Source organism: Myxocyprinus asiaticus, chromosome 35 (assembly GCF_019703515.2).
Source record: "Myxocyprinus asiaticus isolate MX2 ecotype Aquarium Trade chromosome 35, UBuf_Myxa_2, whole genome shotgun sequence".
NCBI lineage: Eukaryota > Metazoa > Chordata > Actinopteri > Cypriniformes > Catostomidae > Myxocyprinus > Myxocyprinus asiaticus.
The window spans coordinates 39230311-39252242 of record NC_059378.1 but is presented as its reverse complement, the minus strand read 5'-3'; the positions used below and the strand labels follow the sequence as shown (position 1 = coordinate 39252242).

At 37.1% G+C, this 21932-nt stretch overlaps 4 protein-coding genes across 6 annotated transcripts in view; 3 read left to right on the top strand and 1 right to left on the bottom strand.

Moving 5' to 3' along the window:
* aldh4a1 (aldehyde dehydrogenase 4 family, member A1) overlaps window positions 1-21932 on the bottom strand; it is a 398306-nt gene that overhangs the window by 299687 nt on the left and 76687 nt on the right. The gene's annotated exons all lie outside the window — the stretch shown is intronic.
* Window positions 2594-20752, top strand: LOC127426050 (transcription factor HES-5-like). 3 transcript variants are annotated; one of them, XM_051672523.1, is made up of 3 exons: window positions 2594-2641; window positions 2750-3320; window positions 20285-20752. In XM_051672523.1, the coding sequence occupies exons 1-2, from the start codon at window positions 2594-2596 to the stop codon at window positions 3167-3169; spliced, it is 468 nt and encodes a 155-aa protein (XP_051528483.1). In that variant the 3' UTR covers window positions 3170-3320; window positions 20285-20752. The 3 variants fall into 3 exon arrangements, with proteins under 3 accessions (XP_051528483.1, XP_051528481.1, XP_051528482.1); XM_051672521.1 differs by having other exon boundaries at window positions 2595-3320; XM_051672522.1 differs by lacking the exon at window positions 20285-20752 and adding an exon at window positions 14641-14854 and having other exon boundaries at window positions 2595-3320.
* Window positions 13913-14654, top strand: LOC127426051 (transcription factor HES-5-like). Its single transcript, XM_051672524.1, has 2 exons — window positions 13913-13961; window positions 14070-14654. Exons 1-2 carry the CDS (start codon window positions 13914-13916, stop codon window positions 14487-14489), a joined length of 468 nt encoding a protein of 155 aa, XP_051528484.1. The 5' UTR covers window position 13913; the 3' UTR covers window positions 14490-14654.
* Window positions 19557-20298, top strand: LOC127426056 (transcription factor HES-5-like). The gene is made up of 2 exons (XM_051672530.1): window positions 19557-19605; window positions 19714-20298. Exons 1-2 carry the CDS (start codon window positions 19558-19560, stop codon window positions 20131-20133), a joined length of 468 nt encoding a protein of 155 aa, XP_051528490.1. The 5' UTR covers window position 19557; the 3' UTR covers window positions 20134-20298.

Below are 21932 nucleotides of genomic sequence, written 5' to 3'. Positions count from 1 at the left end.
ACCCTCTTCATGTAGAATAAAACAGCTTTTATAAGGTTACTGATATGACTGGACTCTTCATCTCATGTGAGTGCTCATGATTATATACATATGTTTCAAAATTACTATTTATTTCTTTAGGAGTAAAACTTTTTTAATGAGTATAAAATTACTGAGTGCCAGTTTAACATGATGCACATGAATCTATATTTGATGTACTGTTCATCATACTTCCATCATTTAGTAAAATCAATATCACTTCACTTGAGTACAAACACTAGTGTTTTAATTCAAGAACAAATCAGAGTTTTTAAACAAATCTTTTAAGTGAACAATTGTTCTGTTCACGACCAAAACAAGTGTTATTTTAACAACACAGCTGAATCAATGATTTAATAACTCATTACACATTACACACATTTGTCGCAGTCTACTGGCATAAAGGTGATCAACAGAAATGGTTTCTGAACACATCAGTGAACAAATCTGAATGAATCTGTTTGGTAAACGGATTCAAAAGACTCAACTCGGCAAGATGTTTTTTTTTTTTTAACATACTCTTACGAACGTTTCTTAAACAAAACACTAACTTTTTAGTAGTTTTATGTAATGTACTATATGAAGCTATAATAAAGTAATAAATATGGCAGGACTTGCTCATCAACACACTGTCCAAAGCTGCTCTACAGAAAGTGCACAAGCCCTCTACGTTTGCTATAGTAACATCCGTAGTGTCATACTGTGAGCTGATTGGCTGTGAAGTTGATAAATTCATGTGATACTGTACAACAGAATGTGCTTTGGAAATCCTGTCACAATCAGCCGTGTTCTGATGCTGTGTGGAAACATCTTGTTGTACTTCTGCAGTAGTGTAGAAATACCACAACCACACCACAGGACATTTTTATAAGGGGAATCAAAATCCCTGTTATCTTGCATCCTTTTCACAGGTGCTCAGAATGTAAATACATTTGATTCAAAGTCATTCAAAGAACACGATCCTTCTCTAAACAAGTGGGACTAAACTTCAAGCCCTGGTGAGAGACACGAGTCTATTGTTGTGTAATTAAAATCAGTGAATGAACAGAGTGTGAGAACCAGAGAAAAACTCACTCACAGACCCTCAGAGACAATAAAACCCAACTAAAAGACCAGGGGTCAGAGGTCAACGTGAATGAATTGGATTATAGCTTTATGATATTTCAAGTTCATTCACTAAAAATATAATAAAATAAACAATGACTCAGATTTTATATAGAAATATTGTATTCAAATTAATGAAAAAAACAAATTAATTTCAACACTGAGTCACAAACGTTTATCATCATGCTTGTGAGAATCTGTCTTGAATTCATCTTCATTATCATGTGAATAGACACACTTCTATTGTTGTGTATATCTGTGACTGGTCAGAATGTGGGAAAACTCTAGAGAACAGAGTCACAGTTCTAGTGTCATTAGCATCCTAAACCCCCAACACATCCTCAATATTTGACAAACACACAAGGGAGTTGACACACTTATAGATATTTCGATATACCTGATGTTGACAGGTAAACATTGATGTAGAAGCCTCCTCAACTGGAACAGAATCTTAAAACTATTACACGATTAAAATCTAATATAAATGTATTCGTCACCATGCATCATGTACTTTTAAATCTGTATTATACAGAAACAAATCTTTTGCATCAGGAACTTAAGAGAGTCAATTCCCAAACATGTTTTATCAGCCAAAAATGTCAATTAAACAATATGTACTGCATTACAAAGTGTTGTGTTTTCCATATTCAATAGTTGAGGTCAATAACAGGCAGAACAATTTCCAACAAAAAAATACAATGAAAAGAAATTGATCAAAAAAGTGTTTAATAACTTTATGACTTTTGCACCAAGTCAGATGTTTCCCTCCAGATGGTTGGTGACGTCAGATAGATGACAGAGTCTTCAGCCGTCACTAATGCTTCATTCAGGACTCTGGATGGCTTTTGTGCTCCATTGATGTGAACACAGAGACTCAGTGTGGGAACCTCATCTAAGATCTCGACTCACACTGACCAGCAACAATAAACACACATCTGGAGTCTGAGACAATAGAGACAATGATATCTGAATTACAGTACACAACTCTAAAGCTTTAGCTATAAATATATTCTTTGGCACACCTTGAAAAACACATTTTATGACTCATTTTAAGTGCTGTTGATGCTCTACAATGTCTGAAACTATTTATTGTCTGACTGATGCAAAACTCAAATGAACGGCCGTTCCACACGTGTGTACAGTGTTGACTAGCGTGTGCTAGTTGAGTGACATTAATGTGAACATCAGGCCGCAGATCTGTTCTCTCTACAGAGTCAACACTTTCCCAGATTCACATAGTGATTCCCTCTCCATCACCTGCTCCCCTGAGACACTGGCTTTGTGCCCCTGATAGAGGATCATTGAGCATGTGGCGGCCACACATTCCTCATTGTCTGTTGGAGCTCTTCCATTGGCTACAAACTGTGAGAAACTCCAACAAACTCAAGCCTCACACATTCATATGGAGATTTGGGAGTATAAATAGAGGAGCTGCAGCCAGTGCAAATCAGATTCACTCAGAGATACAGACATGACACCTACAATCATCTCAAAGGAGCATCTCCCTCTCAACAACAAGGTACATTCACATTACAGCAACATTACTGCAGCAGCTTTCATGTCTCATCTTCAAACGTATTGCTTTTTGAAGGCAAGTTTACTCAACGTGTTTTGTTGTTGTTTTCAGTCGAGAAAGCCAATAGTGGAGAAGATGCGCAGAGAACGTATCAACAGCAGCATTGAGCAGCTCAAGTGTCTTCTGGCTCCAGAGTTTCTCAACCAGCAGTCTGATTCCAAGCTGGAGAAAGCAGATATCCTGGAGATGACAGTCAGTTTCCTGAGATACCTGCGGTCTGTTCTAGACTCCAGTTCACATGCTGTCAATCAAGGCTTCTCCAGGTGTGTCCATGAGATTGTGCACTTCCTGTCCAAAGATGAGATGGAGACACAGAGCCAGAGAAGACTGCTGAAACACTTCCAGAACCTGCAGACATCATGTGAGCAGAACAGGAGGGAAAGTGTCCTGACTCAGCTGATCTCCTCAGACCAGAACACCTTCAGTAAAGAGATGAATGTCAACAAGAGCATCATCTGGAGACCTTGGTAGAACCCTACATGAACTGATCATGTTTGAATGCACAAAACAATTATGTTTCTCGTTTTGAGAAGAGTGTTTAACCAGTTCCACTATGGAAAAGAGTTTTGTACTGATAAGTACTCTGATGATTTTATCTTCTATGAAGACTTCATGTAAAGAGGTCCAGATGGGAAAATATACTGACGTCTATATTAGACAACATTGACTCTTTAAAAGAAGCTTGATTTTCCAATGTTTATAACATGATGAAGTTTTCTTCTCAAAGCTGATACAGAGGAAATTTGCACAGAATGTTTTTATATTAAATGTTTTCATTTCTTGATATGAATTTTGCTCTATTATAAATTATGTGCTGTTTATATCAAGTGGCTCAAATTGGGCTCAATTTCTACTATGTCTGTGATTATCAGCTTATAGAAACTTTGCGTTTCATATTTGAACTTTTTTTCTTTGGTCTATAATACAAACTATTTAAATACATCTTGTTTTGAGGGTTTGTAAGTGTTGATTATCAACATTGTCTGAATCTTTTTCTTTACTGTATACAGTTGTCATCTTTATGTCTTCTGTGAAATTTTATATTTTCATGAGAAACTTTGTTTGTGAATTTGTCATATTGACATGTGTGATTTAAATTGATCATGTGATCATTTGTTACCTTCTGTGAAGGTGATTTTTATGTTTTAAAAGTCTAAACAAGTTCAGTGAATGTATTTCTGCTGCGAAATAAAACAATCAAATGAACATCTTTCAAATCCTCTGTCACGATTAATGTTGTTTGTGTTTCTCCCTCTATTTTACTAGCCGACACTTATTATTTCATTATATCATTTTCTCATTATACAGGATTCATAGTTTTTGAAGTGTGCTAGAACTCATTAAAGACCGTATTATTAATATAGTCTCACATATCATATGTGCATATAGTGTAAACCTTAACCTCCACTCTAAGCTTTAGTCTCTAATATGTAAATTAGTGCCCATAGTTCAATAATCTAACCTTAATCTGAAGCAAACTATTCTCAGGAAAATTGGAAGCTAGTTTTCTTTATAGTTAGCTGGTTATTCAAATCAATGAGCATGTTATTAGTAGCTACATACAATGAAACGTAAAAAACTGAATTTATATAATACAGTATGAATCATTGAGGAGAACATACAATACAATGCCACAAACTTTCAAATGTTTGAATGTAATGCCACTGCATGAAAAGGTGAAATATAGGTGATTCAGAAGATCTTGAATTAAAAAGATGAACTCCTTAATTTGTCAAAATATTCAGTATATTAATCCTGAAAATATAATTAGGTCGGTATACAACAAATCTATTGTAATCCAGTCTGATCTCACTGTGAATTCCCTGACAGCAGGATACTGAAATTCGAAGCACAGACCCCAATTGGCCACAGCGGGAAGTGTTTTGAACGTATGAGCACGTGTGACCTCTAGTTTCCCAGTAAAATGTTCACAGATTGGCGCCAAAACCAAGCTATTCACCCAAAAATGATTTTATTATTATATTTTTAATTATTATTATACCAACCAATAACAGATAACAATATATCATAATAATACATCACAAATTAGGGATAAGAATAAAATGTTCTTCATGACAGTCTTAAGAATATTAAATGTTTTGGTTGCTTTGGTATTCAGAGGTCTAGACATTTTCTCTAAGGTGGCCAAAAGGCACTTTACATCAGTAAAGCATTTAAAACATGATTTAATTAGGATAAGTATGTATAACTCTGTTTTTGTGAATATGAAATTTACCCAGAAGACAGCGATATTGAAGTGTAATCAAAATTAAAATCGTTTGAATGAATATCTGAAAGAAATATCATAGTATCTGTAATCTGCACCAATTTGTTAAAACATAAAAACAATAATACAGCAAGCTCTGTCCAGAAAGATTCAGAGTAGGGACAATGATAAAACAAGTGCAAAACAGTTTCAGCTTTAGATTAAAAAAAGAGCACAAAGGAGATATTTTTCAAAGAATCTGTTTAAGAATTTGTTGCACCTTCTGGACAAGGAGGAGAAATAATAGTATAAAAGGCCTTGAATATTGATCTGTTTGTGTCTGATGTGAGTTGCCGCTTGTCAGAAAACTGGCAGAATGGAGTCGATGTCAAAGTACAACTGGAACATTCGATAGAAACATGTTGACTCCATGTGATCAAGTTGCCTCAACAGTGCTGCAATGTGTTTATATTTTAAACATTGTTCAATGTCAGAATTTTGAACATTAGATTTTTATCTTTTATCTAATTTGAGTTTGTGACTTTCCTTAGAAATTCTAAGCTGAATGTATGTGTATCTGTTTTTACTGTGAATATGACTGTGAGCGGTAAATTCTTATAATAGATAGCATTACAAATAAGAGACGGAATTAAAAACAAAATTTAGTTTATGTGTTTATTTTCTTCATTTTGGACAGCATTGTCCATTTGTATGTTTTAATATATTGTACATATCTTTACAGAATAAACAGATTTGAACTACAATATTTGTACAGCATTTACTCCCATTAAAAGGAGTTTTGGTTTAAAATCTTATGCCATGTGAAAGTTTTAAATTAAAACACAAGTGGCATAAAGTCATTTACAAGTGCACATCAATCCTTTACAAACTACAACATAAATTACACATTCTTAAAAATATGTAGCAGTGTAACTGCTAATAACAATGCATATAATGCATAAAATCGATCGTAAATATAGATTAAAAAAATTTTGTGGCCTGGGTAGCTCAGCAAGTAAAGACACTGACTACCACTCCTGGAGTCGCAAGTTCGAATCCAAGGCGTGCTGAATGACTCCAGTCAGACTTCCTAAGCAACCAATTGGCCCGGTTGCTAGGGTGGGTAGAGTCATGTTGGGTTAACCTCCTCGTGGTTGCTATGGGGCGCGTGTTGAGTTGTATGTGGATGCCGCGGAGAATAGAGTGAAGCCTCCACACGCGCTAGGTCTCCGCGGTAACGCGCTCAACAAGCCACGTGATAAGATACATGGATTGACGGTTTCAGAAGTGGATGCAACTGAGATTCGTCCTCTGCCACCCAGATTGAGGCGAGTCACTATGCCACCATGAGGACTTAGAGCACATTGGGAATTGGGCATTCCAAATTGAGGAGAAAAGGGGAGAAAAAAAAAAAAACATTTTTGAAAACAAAAATTATTATTGTTTTACTTTTCACTATATTTTTCACTGAAAAATATAATTTCAAAAGTCACCATTATTTACATTAAAAAAGTGTAATCGTTTGTAAAAGTACATTATAGTTCAAGGTTTTTTTTTAAAAGAGTTGTTTGGACGAAGAGCTTTTTTTGTTCATGACATCATCTTCAGGTGATATTCATTCTTCAGAGCATAATGCAGCTACATCCTCTGTGTGATCAGGGAAAAGTCGGAGGATGTCACGTGAATATTTGGAGTAGCCGTCATGGGAAAGTAAAACTCTTTTCAAGGTGATGAAAGACAAAGCCCTCTCCAAAATATCTGAGGTGGAGGTGCCATTCTGAAGATACTCTCCAAGAGCACACTTGAGTTTCTCCAAACTGCTTCCACACTTTCTTTCCAAGCTCGTAAGAACACATCTGAAAACAACCACAGAATCTCTTTTAGTTGATGTTCATTTCAAATATATTTAACTTGGATACAATGGTGATATTGACAATGGAAATAATGGAAATGAATTCAGAAATGGAGCCGCTTATAATGTTTTCAGGCCTACCTTGCATGTTGAACATGCTGAATCTTGATGTTGTTCTCGAAAGACATGTCCATGTAGGTTGCCATGACTGATGTTGATTCCTGTTGAAGTTCTTGAAGGTCTTCAGTGTTAAATGTTCCTGCAGGAGCTGTTGTCTCTGTTGAATTAAAGATCTCGTCTCATGGATCTTCATCTTCATCTTCCATTTATACTGACAGAGGAGCATGTCACTCATCTCGGCCAATCAGAAGACTCAGAATTTTGAACAATAGCATGTGGATGATTTTCTGTGTTCAGTGAATAGATGGGACGTTCTCTTCACTGCCATCTGCCAGTAAGGTCACTTATATTCATCTTTATGAATGTGGGGACTCAAGACATTTCAAGTTCCCACAAGATGTTCAACACACAGTTATATCATCAAGTCACACAAGATTTTTAATTTCAAGAACTGAGTGATAATAAATCATCATAGCCTTATGAATACTCGTAATAATTTGTACAAGATGGCGAAATCGTACAACTTTTATTCATATTGAGACCAACCACTCATCAAACAGAATTTCAAATTTTAACTATTCATAACTCCAATTCATAACTTTATTTTAAGATGGAAATGCCTGTGAACAAATTTGGTTACTCATCCCATATTTATTTTTGCAATAAAAATGACTAATTTATGTTAATAACATGTATTACGCTTCCTTCGTCTTGTTACTAGAGGTGTAGTCAAGACCAGACCATCCAAGACCCAGACCAAGACAAGACCCCTCGAGACCCAGACCAAGACTAAACCCCTCGAGACCCAGACCCAGAACAAGACTAGACCTCTCGAGATCCAGAATAAACCCCTAGAGACCCAGACCAAGACTAAATCCCTCGAGACCCAGACTGAGACTAGACCCCTCGAGACTCAGACCTAGACCAAGAATAGACCCCTCGAGACCCAGACCCAGACTAAAACTAGACCCCTCAAGACCCAGACAAAGGCTAGACCCCTCGAGACCCAGACCCAGAACAAGACAAGACCCATCGAGACCCAGAGAAAGACTAGACCCCTCAAGACCCAGACCAAGAACAAGACTAGACCATTCAAGACTCAGATCCAGAACAAGACTAGACCCCTCGAGATCCAGACCAAGACTTGACCCCTCGAGACCCAGACCCAGAACAAGACTAGACCATTCAAGACTCAGATCCAGAGCAAGACTAGATCCCTCGAGATCCAGACCAAGACTAGACCCCTCGAGACCCAGACCCAGAACAAGACTAGATCATTCAAGACTCAGATCCAAAACAAGACTAGACCCCTCGAGATCCAGACCCAGAACAAGACTAGATTATATTTGAAGAATCTTCTTTAAAGTTTTCAAATGCAAATTTGACCACTGCAGGCTCTGACATTTTCTAGACAGCTATATAGAGAAAACAGTCCAGTTTTACAAGATGCCTTCGTAACCCAAATGCCCCAGGTGTCACAAAGCTGTTTGTTCTTCTACCATAATTAAAGAAAAAAAAGTGTCATATATGGCTCTGTATTACAGGCATCATTTAAAAAATGAAAAGAAAAAAACCCTAAAGGAATGCCAATAGATTGTTAATGAAATAATACAATTTCAGTTTATACAATAGGATCTTAATGTATTCTTAGTGGATACTTGCAGTATCTGATTGCTTTAGGATTAGTTCAAAATGAGATTTTTAGCATCATAAATGAACACTCAAAATTCACATGTAAACATGAAATGCCATATTCCTCTTTGCTAATCAAACTTAAACAGAGAGGTGGAAACTTAATTGAAAAATATTGTTGGAAAATTAATCTATTTAAACAACTATGCATAAACAGTGTTCTTTATTTATTGTGCAGTGTAGACAGCTTCATTCATTATAATGCGATTTTTGGCGGGTCAGTCAGTGAGTTCACGCTGAACTGAAGTGATTGACAGCTTCAGCGATTATAAAGGGAGTGTTCTTTGCTCGCTTTCAGTATATAATTTTATCACAATTTAAATCACAATTGTTTGTCATGCTAATAAGAGGAACAAGGTGAAGTTGACCATTTAGTCACTGTCTTTATTTACTTATGTATAGAACCAGGGGCGCTTTTTTATTTTCACATTTCTCACTGGTCCGCTGACGCTCCCTACATGGACGCCTTTAACAGTTGCACACTGTTACCATATCAACAACCGTGCCTCCCGCTGATGGCTTTTAAACGCACTCTTACCGCTGGGTACTATGGGAGTTGTAGGCCCCTGGCCTATAAGCCCGAGCGTTAATGCGCCTCTGCATAGAACAGCAATAAAACAAATTCATGAACACAGTTCTCAGCTTGTTTGGGATGTGTAGCTACATAAATAATACAGCACGCAATACATTTATATTAATCAATATTGTTAATAGCGATTCCAATATCAAGAGAAATAATCCTCAGTTATTTTAGTCATAATTGTGCAGCCCTACTCCCGCCAACAACTCTTAAGAATACCTGTCGGGGGTCTGGGTAGCTCAGTGAGTACTGACGCTGACTATCACCCCTGGAGTCGCGAGTTTGAATCCAGGGCGTGCTGAGTGACTCCAGCCAGGTCTCCTAAGCAACCAAATTGGCCCGGTTGCTAGGGAGGGTAGAGACACATGGGGTAACCTCCTCGTGGTCGCTATAATGTGGTTCTCACTCATGGTGGGGCACGTGGTGAGTTGTGCATGGATGCCGCGGAGAATAGCGTGAAGCCTCCACACGCGCTATGTCTCCGTGCTCAACAAGCCACGTTATAAGATGCTTGGATTGACGGTCTCAGATGCAGAGGCAACTGAGATTCGTCCTTCGCCACCCAGATTGAGGCGAGTCACTACGCCACCACAAGGACTTAGAGCGCATTGGGAATCGGGCATTTCAAATTGAAACAAAATAGTAAAAAAAAATAACTGCCACTCCTGCTCACAACTCCCACAACGCAACAAGCTTATTGGGTCCCGTGGTTACCGTGAGTAAAGTCATGGCCTCTACATGGCAGTTTTTACCATAGATCACTAATGATTGCTTTGTGTTGTTAGACCATAGTTCTTGCACTTACATTTATATGATGAGAGAGACACAGAGGCAGAAGTACTTGCAAATTCTCAGTAATGGTGAAGATGCCACGCCAACTAGTGGTTGAAATAATTATCACATTTAGTGCACTAGTAATACACTGACTGCGGTCTTGAAATTATGATCCCTTCATGTATCAGAATTATCCTACTTCCCACTTCTGAAGTGGTAATTATGAGTACGTTGTGTTCAAGTGCTTTGTTGTCGGAAACAACAGGAAACATGGACGACGCCAAGTTCATTCATACATATTTCTGAGGAACTTTTATTTTGACACCAGTTAGCTTGCTGATGATAATGGAATTTTGGTCAAATACAAGCTATTTTCACAGTGTAAAGATGTACAACATACATATAATGGTTGCTGTTATAAATAAATAAATATGACCAAAACGGTAAGCACTAACAATTAGCTGTATTTAGAAAAATGGACAAGACCTGTCAAGCAAAACAGAAACTGTACTCTCCTCTGCCATGTTGAAAGTTTAGGACCTCTCCCATCTCGGAAACTTGGGTATCAAATTTATCTCCGAGATTCCCAGTCGTAAATACGACTTGAGAGGTCATTCATGTGCAACTTCCGAGTGGAAAACTCATATTAACGATAATTCCCCATAGCAAGTGAAGGCAGTGTAAGACCATAAGCCGAGACCCAGATCAAGACCAAGACTGCCATCTTGAGACCAAGACCACAAGATCAAGACTCTTACTTTGCTAACCCCTGATGTTTCTTTCTTCCATTGTACATAAAGTTATTTTCCTGTTAAATTTATGGTTATGTTTAGGGTTTGGTTAAGACAGTATTTTTCTCTGTCTCTCGTTTTTCTACAAGCCTCATACGATTTCTTACAATTTCGCAATCTCGTACTATCATTACAACTTTTCAGAAGACCAGGATGTTTTAGCACATGATTGAGCTCAGTTTCTGTTTTTCTAGCCTTTAAGTTTCCTAAAATTTTAATTACACAAAATCACATTTTCAATGTGAAACTTGAAAAGAGAGGGTCAATTTGATGCAGATGGTTTCTGGTTCTGGGAACTCAAAACTTTTTTTGTCTAGAATGGACATACTATATAATATAGATTTAAAAATACATGATACATGATGAAAAATTTTTTTATTAGATTTGCTCCAGGGGGATTGTCCCTGTAATAAGGTCATTGTAAGTTGGATAAAATTGTAATTGGATAAAAGCGTCTGCCAAATGCATAAATGTAAACACTTTTTTGATCATTTTCTTTTCATTTCATTTTTTTGTTGGAAATTGATCTGCCTGTTATTGACCTCAACTATTGAATATGGAAAACACAACACTATGTAATGCAGTACATATTGTTTAATTTACATTTTTGGCTGATAAAACATGTTTGGGAATTGACTCTCTTAAGTTCCTGATGCAAAAGATTTGTTTCTGTATAATACAGATTTAAAAGTACATGATGCATGGTGACGAATACATTTATATTAGATTTTAATCGTGTGATAGTTTTAAGATTCTGTTCCAGTTGAGGAGGCTTCTACATCAATGTTTACCTATCAACATCAGGTATATCGAAATATCTATAAGTGTGTCAACTCCCTTGTGTGTTTGTCAAATACTGAGGATGTGTTGGGGGTTTAGGACAGTGGCGGGCCATGCATTTAAAGTCTAGGTCTTCAATGTGAGTCATGCCATTAAGAAAACACAGTTTCACAATGAATAAGACACCCTATGCCTTTGGGCATCATACATTATGTCGCAGCTAACTAATAATACCAATTGACAATTTAAAAACACGTCCACGCACGAAAGCCAAAACTTGAAATGACACTTAATGCTCAAGCAAGTCTAATTGCAGCATGACTGTTTAGTGAAATGAACATCTCCTGAGCAGACATTCAAAAATCATAATTTTTCATATGAATCTACCAAGGAGGTCTATAATAATATTTGCAATTTAAATGTTGCTTGCAATAAATTTTGTTTCGTAGGGTACACGGTTATGCTGCGTTCCATTCAAGTTGGATGTGGGATATTCCTACTTAATATCTCCAACCATAAATGCATTCCATTCCCCAATATTCGGAACTGCAACGCTCCTGTTAGCTTAGCAGGGGTTTGACTCTCATTAGAGATGTCTCCTAGCAACCCAACTGATAAACAATGCTGCAGCGCTAGCATTTGTGCTTCAGGTGTACGATTATCAAAAGAAATTATAATGTTTTATACACCTGTTTCTGCAGGCTTTTGTTAAACAAGCTTTAATATCATGTAATGTGGAAATGAACTCTTTTATCAATATTACTTAATAAAGTGAATGTTTATCACTTACTTTGTATATCTCCCTGAGTGTCAACATGTTTGTGTGACATCATGCCCCTGCATCTCAGCGAAATCAGAGTTGAGAATTTCTGCACGAGCCTTCAAGTTAAAATTCTGACTTAAAGATGCATTCCATTGCACTTTTCCTAGTAGGAAGTTGTAAAATCCGACTTTCCGAGTTGAATGGAACGCAGCACTACTTTTCAAAACTTGATCTGACACTGAATGCTAAAGCAGCCTAATTTACACTTAGAAAACTCCTGATGTTGCTATAACAATGCAAAAAGCATTTACCAATTTGCTTGAAGTGAAAATCAGTCCTCCTTTCCTGTTTAATAAATTAATCAATCACACGGTCATGCAGAACACCTCGTGTTTTTAAATCCATAAGGATTTCTTTCTCAATGGCGATAGTGGCAGTGATGACAGCCGACTGTTAGCAAGATCTCGCACTCTTCGCTTTCAAATTACGTACATCACTTAAAGCGTGATTGCGTCACTCAAGGCCAGCTAGAAGGCCTCGACCGGGACATATCCTAAAGATCACACCCACCAAGAACAAATCAATCAATCTGATTGGCTGATGAATCTGACAATCTGACTTTAGTTGCTCATTCATTTGCATTGTTGAGGGATTCTGTGGAAACTCTGAAGGCCTGACGGGGTGGAGCTCAGACTCACGCACTGCAACAGTTGTCACACTTTGCTTGTAAGCATCAAGGAATAAATTCTGACTGGATAAATGTTTCATTTTACTCAATTTGTTTGTAGATTAATTAAGAGTGGAAAGCGATTAAAAATACATAGGCAAATAGGTGACTGAGAATGAAAGGATGAAAAATATTGATTTGTTTGGCATGTTAGGACAGCAGAGAAGGCTTTGCTGGCTCTGAGAATTCGCCACTGGTTTAGGATACTAATGACACTAGAACTGTGACTCTGTTCTCTAGAGTTTTCCCACATTCTGACCAGTCACAGATATACACAACAATAGAAGTGTGTCTATTCACATGATAATTACCTGGATAAATTATGTTAATTCCACAAGGGTTTTTACATTTAAATAGAGTTTTTCTTTAGAAATGCTTCCAATAACATCTTTATCTCAACTTCTCTGCAATACATTTTTGTCCAACTTTATTTAAACATACTTCAGTTAGAAAATGATTAATAAATGATGTATCTATTAATTATAAACATATGCATCCTTAAATCAAGGACTTCATTTTGATGAAAAATATTTGTACAATTTTAGAGAAATAATGAATCAGAAAAGTCCAGCCTTAACAAAGAGTTTCACCTACTCTTGTGAGTAAACACACTCAGCACGTACAGTATGATTTAATCCTGTGAGAACCGACACGCTTCTATTGTGTGAGTGATTTAATGTGATGAATACACAAGTGTGTGAAAGCGTGTGTCCCTGTGATTCCAGCAGCTGCGTGTGTTTGTGCCCCTGATAGAGGATCATTGAGCATGTGGCGGCCACACATTCCTCATTGTCTGTTGGAGCTCTTCCATTGGCTACAAACTGTGAGAAACTCCAACAAACTCAAGCCTCACACATTCATATGGAGATTTGGGAGTATAAATAGAGGAGCTGCAGCCAGTGCAAATCAGATTCACTCAGAGATACAGACATGACACCTACAATCATCTCAAAGGAGCATCTCCCTCTCAACAACAAGGTACATTCACATTACAGCAACATTACTGCAGCAGCTTTCATGTCTCATCTTCAAACGTATTGCTTTTTGAAGGCAAGTTTACTCAACGTGTTTTGTTGTTGTTTTCAGTCGAGAAAGCCAATAGTGGAGAAGATGCGCAGAGAACGTATCAACAGCAGCATTGAGCAGCTCAAGTGTCTTCTGGCTCCAGAGTTTCTCAACCAGCAGTCTGATTCCAAGCTGGAGAAAGCAGATATCCTGGAGATGACAGTCAGTTTCCTGAGACACCAGCAGTCTGTTCTAGACTCCAGTTCACATGCTGTCAATCAAGGCTTCTCCAGGCGTGTCCATGAGATTGTGCACTTCCTGTCCAAAGATGAGATGAAGACACAGAGCCAGAGAAGACTGCTGAAACACTTCCAGAACCTGCAGACATCATGTGAGCAGAACAGGAGGGAAAGTGTCCTGACTCAGCTGATCTCCTCAGACCAGAACACCTTCAGTAAAGAGATGAATGTCAACAAGAGCATCATCTGGAGACCTTGGTAGAACCCTACATGAACTGATCATGTTTGAATGCACAAAACAATTATGTTTCTCGTTTTGAGAAGAGTGTTTAACCAGTTCCACTATGGAAAAGATTTTTGTACTGATAAGTACTCTGATGATTTTATCTTCTATGAAGACTTCATGTAAAGAGGTCCAGATGGGAAAATATACTGACGTCTATATTAGACAACATTGACTTTTACATTAGATACATTTAACAGTTTTCTTTACTGTATTATTGTCCTGTGTCAGGACTGAAAAGAGATGGATTTGTTAAGAGCCTCTCTTGAGGTTTTGGTAGAATCTCATATAGGCGACATTCTTTTATGTATTTTTAAGTACTTGTTTCTGTCTTCAATGAAGATTTTCTATCAAGATCATGGCCACATGATTTTAATGATTAAAGCTTTAGTTCATTATGATTAACATAATTTTTTTTAATCTGAATTTGCTTTTATGAAAGCAGTGTTATAGTTTTTACCTTTCTTTTTCATTATTTGAAAACGCCATTGTATATCAAATTTGATATTGTATTTGTATGTCTTAATTATCATTATTCTCATATTGAGAGATGGTTGTTTAATCATAAACTCTGCTATAGTTCTGTGTTGATTATGTAAATGTGTATTTTGAGAAGATTGTTGAACGATGTTAAAACTGCTCTATTAAGAGTACAATGTGTCTTGGGAATTTTTCAAGCAAATGTTGTGATATATTATCACTTTATGACTAAATGACAAAACAGATATTCATGAAAATAAAATCAAAGGTTGATCCTACCTAATGTCTCTGTGCTTTGTCAGTTTTTATAGTTAATGAATATGCAGATCAAAACAACAGACTACACATAATATTCATAATAATAATAATATACATATATTCTTATAATAACTTAAATATTGAATATCATTATGTGAAAATGATTTCAATGTTTGTTCATACATTTGAATGAAATGAATTGGATTTGAAGATGAACGTTTAATGAAGTTTTTGATGTAGTTTTGAATTAGTACATGGTCCTTATATAAACAGGTGGTACTGAACTTTAAGCCTTGGTGAGAGACACGTGTCTATTGTTGTCTAATTGACTGAAGTCAATGAATAGAGTACGGTTTTCATAAAACCAAAATTTCAGTAGTCGGTACCAATCCCACTAACCTTTCATGATTCTCGATACCAATTTCGATGCAGAGGATTGCCGAGGATCTGCACGTTCATATCACAAATGCACACGCAAGTGTGACGCTCCTGTTCTACCCGCTCTGTACGGGACTTGAACCGGCGTCTCCGGCATGGGAGGTGGGTGCGCTAACAAGGAGGCTAAAGGCTGTAGCCGCTAGCGTCAGTCGCTAATGCACCTCTTGAGGTGAGGAGAGTGAGGTTTATACACATTGCAATGCTATCTATCTATCAGCTGGCTCCTGTTACACAAGCCCGCATCCCGACATTGCTTCACATACGTTCCTGTCACTTAATCTAGCATACAATTAATCTTAAGGTGTCCGCAGATGCCACACTTACTACGTCTCTCTCAACAAGTGTGTTTGCAGGTGTCTTGCAACACCCAATCATGGGGGAATTCGAAAACACATCTCCCACGGGACTTGCACCATTCGCCACACGAGCCCTTCCGTCGAACCATGCCAGGAGGGAGACTTAAGGTCAGCCTGGGGGGCCAGGATTCACGCCTCCATCCAGGACGACCCTGCCCTTTCTCGGAGGTGCCCCCCGCATTAGGGCGTAACAATCCCTCCTGTGCACAATAGCTCTCCGCGAGCTCATTTCTCTGCGACCGATACCGCCACTGTCTTTCAGTGTTTCAGCCTAAATTTCACTCCCCAGTTCCTCCCTATCCTACACCTATTGGTTTCCTATCCCCCAAGCCGACCCTAGTGTAAGGCTGCCTCCATAAGCGGCTCCATTCGTTCTACCTTCCTTGGCACTTCTGCCCATTTTGCACACAAGGCTAGGCAAGCACCCTACTTCTCTTCCAGTACGTCGTTTCAGGTTCCTTTTTGGGATGGGGGGGGCGGGTGTTGTCGTTAAAATCAATAGGTTCCTCTTATTCCTTCCAACACATCACTTCCACGTCTCACGTAGCTACAACGCCAGCGAATTGCTGTTCTGTTTCTTGGCTTTTTTGGGGGGCATTCAAGCTCAGGTCAAGTCTCGAGCCTTGAGCCCTCCACCAGGGACAGGAAGCCACATATGTTTACGCTATCCTCGCTGCAGGATTACATTAACTTGCGAACTACTGAAATGGTGTTTTATTAACAAAGTTCAGGTGGAGCAAGTTCATTTAATCCGACCAATCACACAGCCAGAGTAAGAGTATATAAACAGCTGCTTACTTCTATGTAGCATTGAGAGTTTCTGGCATCCCACCACCTCCCCATCTCCTCCTATCTATTCCATCAATACTAATCCAGTCCGGAGGGGCATTCAAGCTCAGGTCAAGTCTCGAGCCTCGAGCCCTCCGCCAGGAGATGTTTTAATGGGGTGAAACACTGAAGATGGGTGGCTCCCGGCTGATGACCCCGCAGCTGGGCTAAAGGCACTGGTGGCAGTGTGGCAGGCAATCATGTCTGGCAGGTTATTACAGCTATCTGTGCATCTGTTTGTTGAGGCATTCGGTTCGGTCTTGGAATTCAAGTTTTCTTCAACTCTAGAGCGGAATAACAATAAAAAAAATTATTAAGATTTAAATATGATGCGAAAATGAGTAAATCTAACAATAAGGTGCTTTGTATTGAAATGATCGCAATATAAATTTATTTGACTTACTCTTAGTATCACCCCTAAACTGAGACAAAAGCAAATGAAAGAATTCAGCTATCTAAACCCACACAATTGACTTTGATTTGGAAGAAGCTCTTCATGGAATTATCACCCTTATTTATGGAATTATCACTGTGGATTAGCTGTACAGTGGGAATTAAAAAGTTGGAGGAGAGAAAAGTAATTTTTAATTCCAGATTGAAGTTTGATATCAAGTTAACCACCTTCTTATCCCTCAACACAAGTTTCTGCTTTTTGAGGAGATTATCAAAATAGATAAAGTCAGATTAGAAATAGAATGATTAGATTCGCTCATATTGGTGAAATTATGGCAAATAAATCCTGAGCTATTGAAAAATGACAATGCAATACCTAAAAGTAAGTTTAATATTAAATCTTGATCAAAATCCCTTTAATAGGTAGTTAAAAAATAATAGAACTGACAGAAAAATATATTTTTCTGAGATTTCTCAAAGAAATATTAACACATTATTTATTAAATGGCATCATAAACAACATGATGTGAAATTGCACTTAAATTCTTGGTGAATTTTGATTTTATCATTTAAAAAAATGCAGATAACAAACAGGTACTTCAAAAAAAAAATCACTTTGCAGGTGCATCAGGTGTCTAATTGTTTCAAACTGCTTGTTTAGGGAACAAAATGACGTCCAGTTTGATCAATTTAGGACAGTGTACATTTGGAGACATGTGTCTGCTGTTTGTTTCAGTTAGACACGCGTCTATTGTTGTGTAATTAAAATCAGTGAATGAACAGAGTGTGAGAACCAGAGAAAAACTCACTCACAGACCCTCAGAGACAATAAAACCCAACTAAAAGTCCAGGGGTCAGAGGTCAACGTGAATGAGCTGGATTTATAATATATATTCACTTAAAGTCAATAAAATAAAATAACTGAATCAGAAATTATTTAGACATTTTTTATTAAATGTATTTAAAAATATTTAATTTAAACACTAAAAAGTAAACGTTCATCATCATGCTTGTGAGAATCTGTCTTGAATTCATCTTCATTATCATGTGAATAGACACACTTCTATTGTTGTGTATATCTGTGACTGGTCAGAATGTGGGAAAACTCTAGAGAACAGAGTCACAGTTCTAGTGTCATTAGCATCCTAAACCCCCAACACATCCTCAATATTTGACAAACACACAAGGGAGTTGACACACTTATAGATATTTCGATATACCTGATGTTGATAGGTAAACATTGATGTAGAAGCCTCCTCAACTGGAACAGAATCTTAAAACTATTACACGATTAAAATCTAATATAAATGTATTCATCACCATGCATCATGTACTTTTAAATCTGTATTATACAGAAACAAATCTTTTGCATCAGGAACTTAAGAGAGTCAATTCCCAAACATGTTTTATCAGCCAAAAATGTAAATTAAACAATATGTACTGCATTACAAAGTGTTGTGTTTTCCATATTCAATAGTTGAGGTCAATAACAGGCAGAACAATTTCCAACAAAAAAATACAATGAAAAGAAATTGATCAAAAAAGTGTTTAATAACTTTATGACTTTTGCACCAAGTCAGATGTTTCCCTCCAGATGGTTGGTGACGTCAGATAGATGACAGAGTCTTCAGCCGTCACTAATGCTTCATTCAGGACTCTGGATGGCTTTTGTGCTCCATTGATGTGAACACAGAGACTCAGTGTGGGAACCTCATCTAAGATCTCGACTCACACTGACCAGCAACAATAAACACACATCTGGAGTCTGAAACAATAGAGACAATGATATCTGAATTACAGTACACAACTCTAAAGCTTTAGCTATAAATATATTCATTGGTACACCTTGAAAAACACATTTTATGACTCATTTTAAGTGCTGTTGATGCTCTACAATGTCTGAAACTATTTATTGTCTGACTGATGCAAGACTCAAATGAACGGCCGTTCCACACGTGTGTACAGTGTTGACTAGCGTGTGCTGGTTGAGTGACATTAATGTGAACATCAGGCCGCAGATCTGTTCTCTCTACAGAGTCAACACTTTCCCAGATTCACACAGTGATTCCCTCTCCATCACCTGCTCCCCTGAGACACTGGCTTTGTGCCCCTGATAGAGGATCATTGAGCATGTGGCGGCCACACATTCCTCATTGTCTGTTGGAGCTCTTCCATTGGCTACAAACTGTGAGAAACTCCAACAAACTCAAGCCTCACACATTCATATGGAGATTTGGGAGTATAAATAGAGGAGCTGCAGCCAGTGCAAATCAGATTCACTCAGAGATACAGACATGACACCTACAATCATCTCAAAGGAGCATCTCCCTCTCAACAACAAGGTACATTCACATCACAGCAACATTACTGCAGCAGCTTTCATGTCTCATCTTCAAACGTATTGCTTTTTGAAGGCAAGTTTACTCAACGTGTTTTGTTGTTGTTTTCAGTCGAGAAAGCCAATAGTGGAGAAGATGCGCAGAGAACGTATCAACAGCAGCATTGAGCAGCTCAAGTGTCTTCTGGCTCCAGAGTTTCTCAACCAGCAGTCTGATTCCAAGCTGGAGAAAGCAGATATCCTGGAGATGACAGTCAGTTTCCTGAGACACCAGCAGTCTGTTCTAGACTCCAGTTCACATGCTGTCAATCAAGGCTTCTCCAGGTGTGTCCATGAGATTGTGCACTTCCTGTCCAAAGATGAGATGAAGACACAGAGCCAGAGAAGACTGCTGAAACACTTCCAGAACCTGCAGACATCATGTGAGCAGAACAGGAGGGAAAGTGTCCTGACTCAGCTGATCTCCTCAGACCAGAACACCTTCAGTAAAGAGATGAATGTCAACAAGAGCATCATCTGGAGACCTTGGTAGAACACTACATGAACTGATCATGTTTGAATGCACAAAACAATTATGTTTCTCGTTTTGAGAAGAGTGTTTAACCAGTTCCACTATGGAAAAGATTTTTGTACTGATAAGTACTCTGATGATTTTATCTTCTATGAAGACTTCATGTAAAGAGGTCCAGATGGGAAAATATACTGACGTCTATATTAGACAACATTGACTTTTACATTAGATACATTTAACAGTTTTCTTTACTGTATTATTGTCCTGTGTCAGGACTGAAAAGAGATGGATTTGTTAAGAGCCTCTCTTGAGGTTTTGGTAGAATCTCATATAGGCGACATTCTTTTATGTATTTTTAAGTACTTGTTTCTGTCTTCAATGAAGACTTTCTATCAAGATCATGGCCACATGATTTTAATGATTAAAGCTTTAATTCATTATGATTAACATAATTTTTTTTAATCTGAATTTGCTTTTATGAAAGCAGTGTTATAGTTTTTACCTTTCTTTTTCATTATTTGAAAACGCCATTGTATATCAAATTTGATATTGTATTTGTATGTCTTAATTATCATTATTCTCATATTGAGAGATGGTTGTTTAATCATAAACTCTGCTATAGTTCTGTGTTGATTATGTAAATGTGTATTTTGAGAAGATTGTTGAACGATGTTAAAACTGCTCTATTAAGAGTACAATGTGTCTTGGGAATTTTTCAAGCAAATGTTGTGATATATTATCACTTTATGACTAAATGACAAAACAGATATTCATGAAAATAAAATCAAAGGTTGATCCTACCTAATGTCTCTGTGCTTTGTCAGTTTTTATAGTTAATGAATATGCAGATCAAAACAACAGACTACACATAATATTCATAATAATAATAATATACATATATTCTTATAATAACTTAAATATTGAATATCATTATGTGAAAATGATTTCAGTGTTTATTCATACATTTGAATGAAATGAATTGGATTTGAAGATGAATGTTTAATGAAGTTTTTGATGTAGTTTTGAATTAGTACATGGTCCTTATATACACAGGTGGTACTGAACTTTAAGCCTTGGTGAGAGACACGTGTCTATTGTTGTCTAATTGACTGAAGTCAATGAATAGAGTACGGTTTTCATAAAACCAAAATTTCAGTAGTCGGTACCAATCCCACTAACCTTTCATGATTCTTGATATTTTGATACCAATAAATAAATAAAATAATAATAATAATATTAAAAGAATAGTTAATATGCTTTTGAACACACTATTTAAAAATGTAAATGTATCAATGTAAATAATCAATTAAAACAATTGCACAGAGTTTCTTGATCAAGTGTACATTACTTCAGTTTTTTTTTTTACTAGGACCCTATGAAATCAGTATTCTTTTTTTTTTTTTTTTTACTGTTTCCCCCCAAATTCTGTGTTTTATGTTCCATGTTTTTAGGTTTAATCAATTTAATCATCAAAATAGTGTCTAATCAAATTAATTTACCCTCCTATGGTATTCAAAAATGGCACCTTCCTTTAGTGTTAAGTTGAAACATGAAGAAAATATGAGAATATGACATAAATTGGTGGCAGATTGCTGCCATCTGTTGAACAAAATATTAATAACATGACTTGAAAAACATGTCATGCCAGTAACAGCCAGTAGATGACTGTAGACACCTACTGTGTAGTCTGATGGTTTGTTGTAACCTAATTTTATATTTTATCACAAGATATGCATTGGAATATATATTTATACACTATAAAACTGTTTTTTGTCCAAATTTAGCATTTTAATATTGAAGTTTATGTCATTATAGCTTGC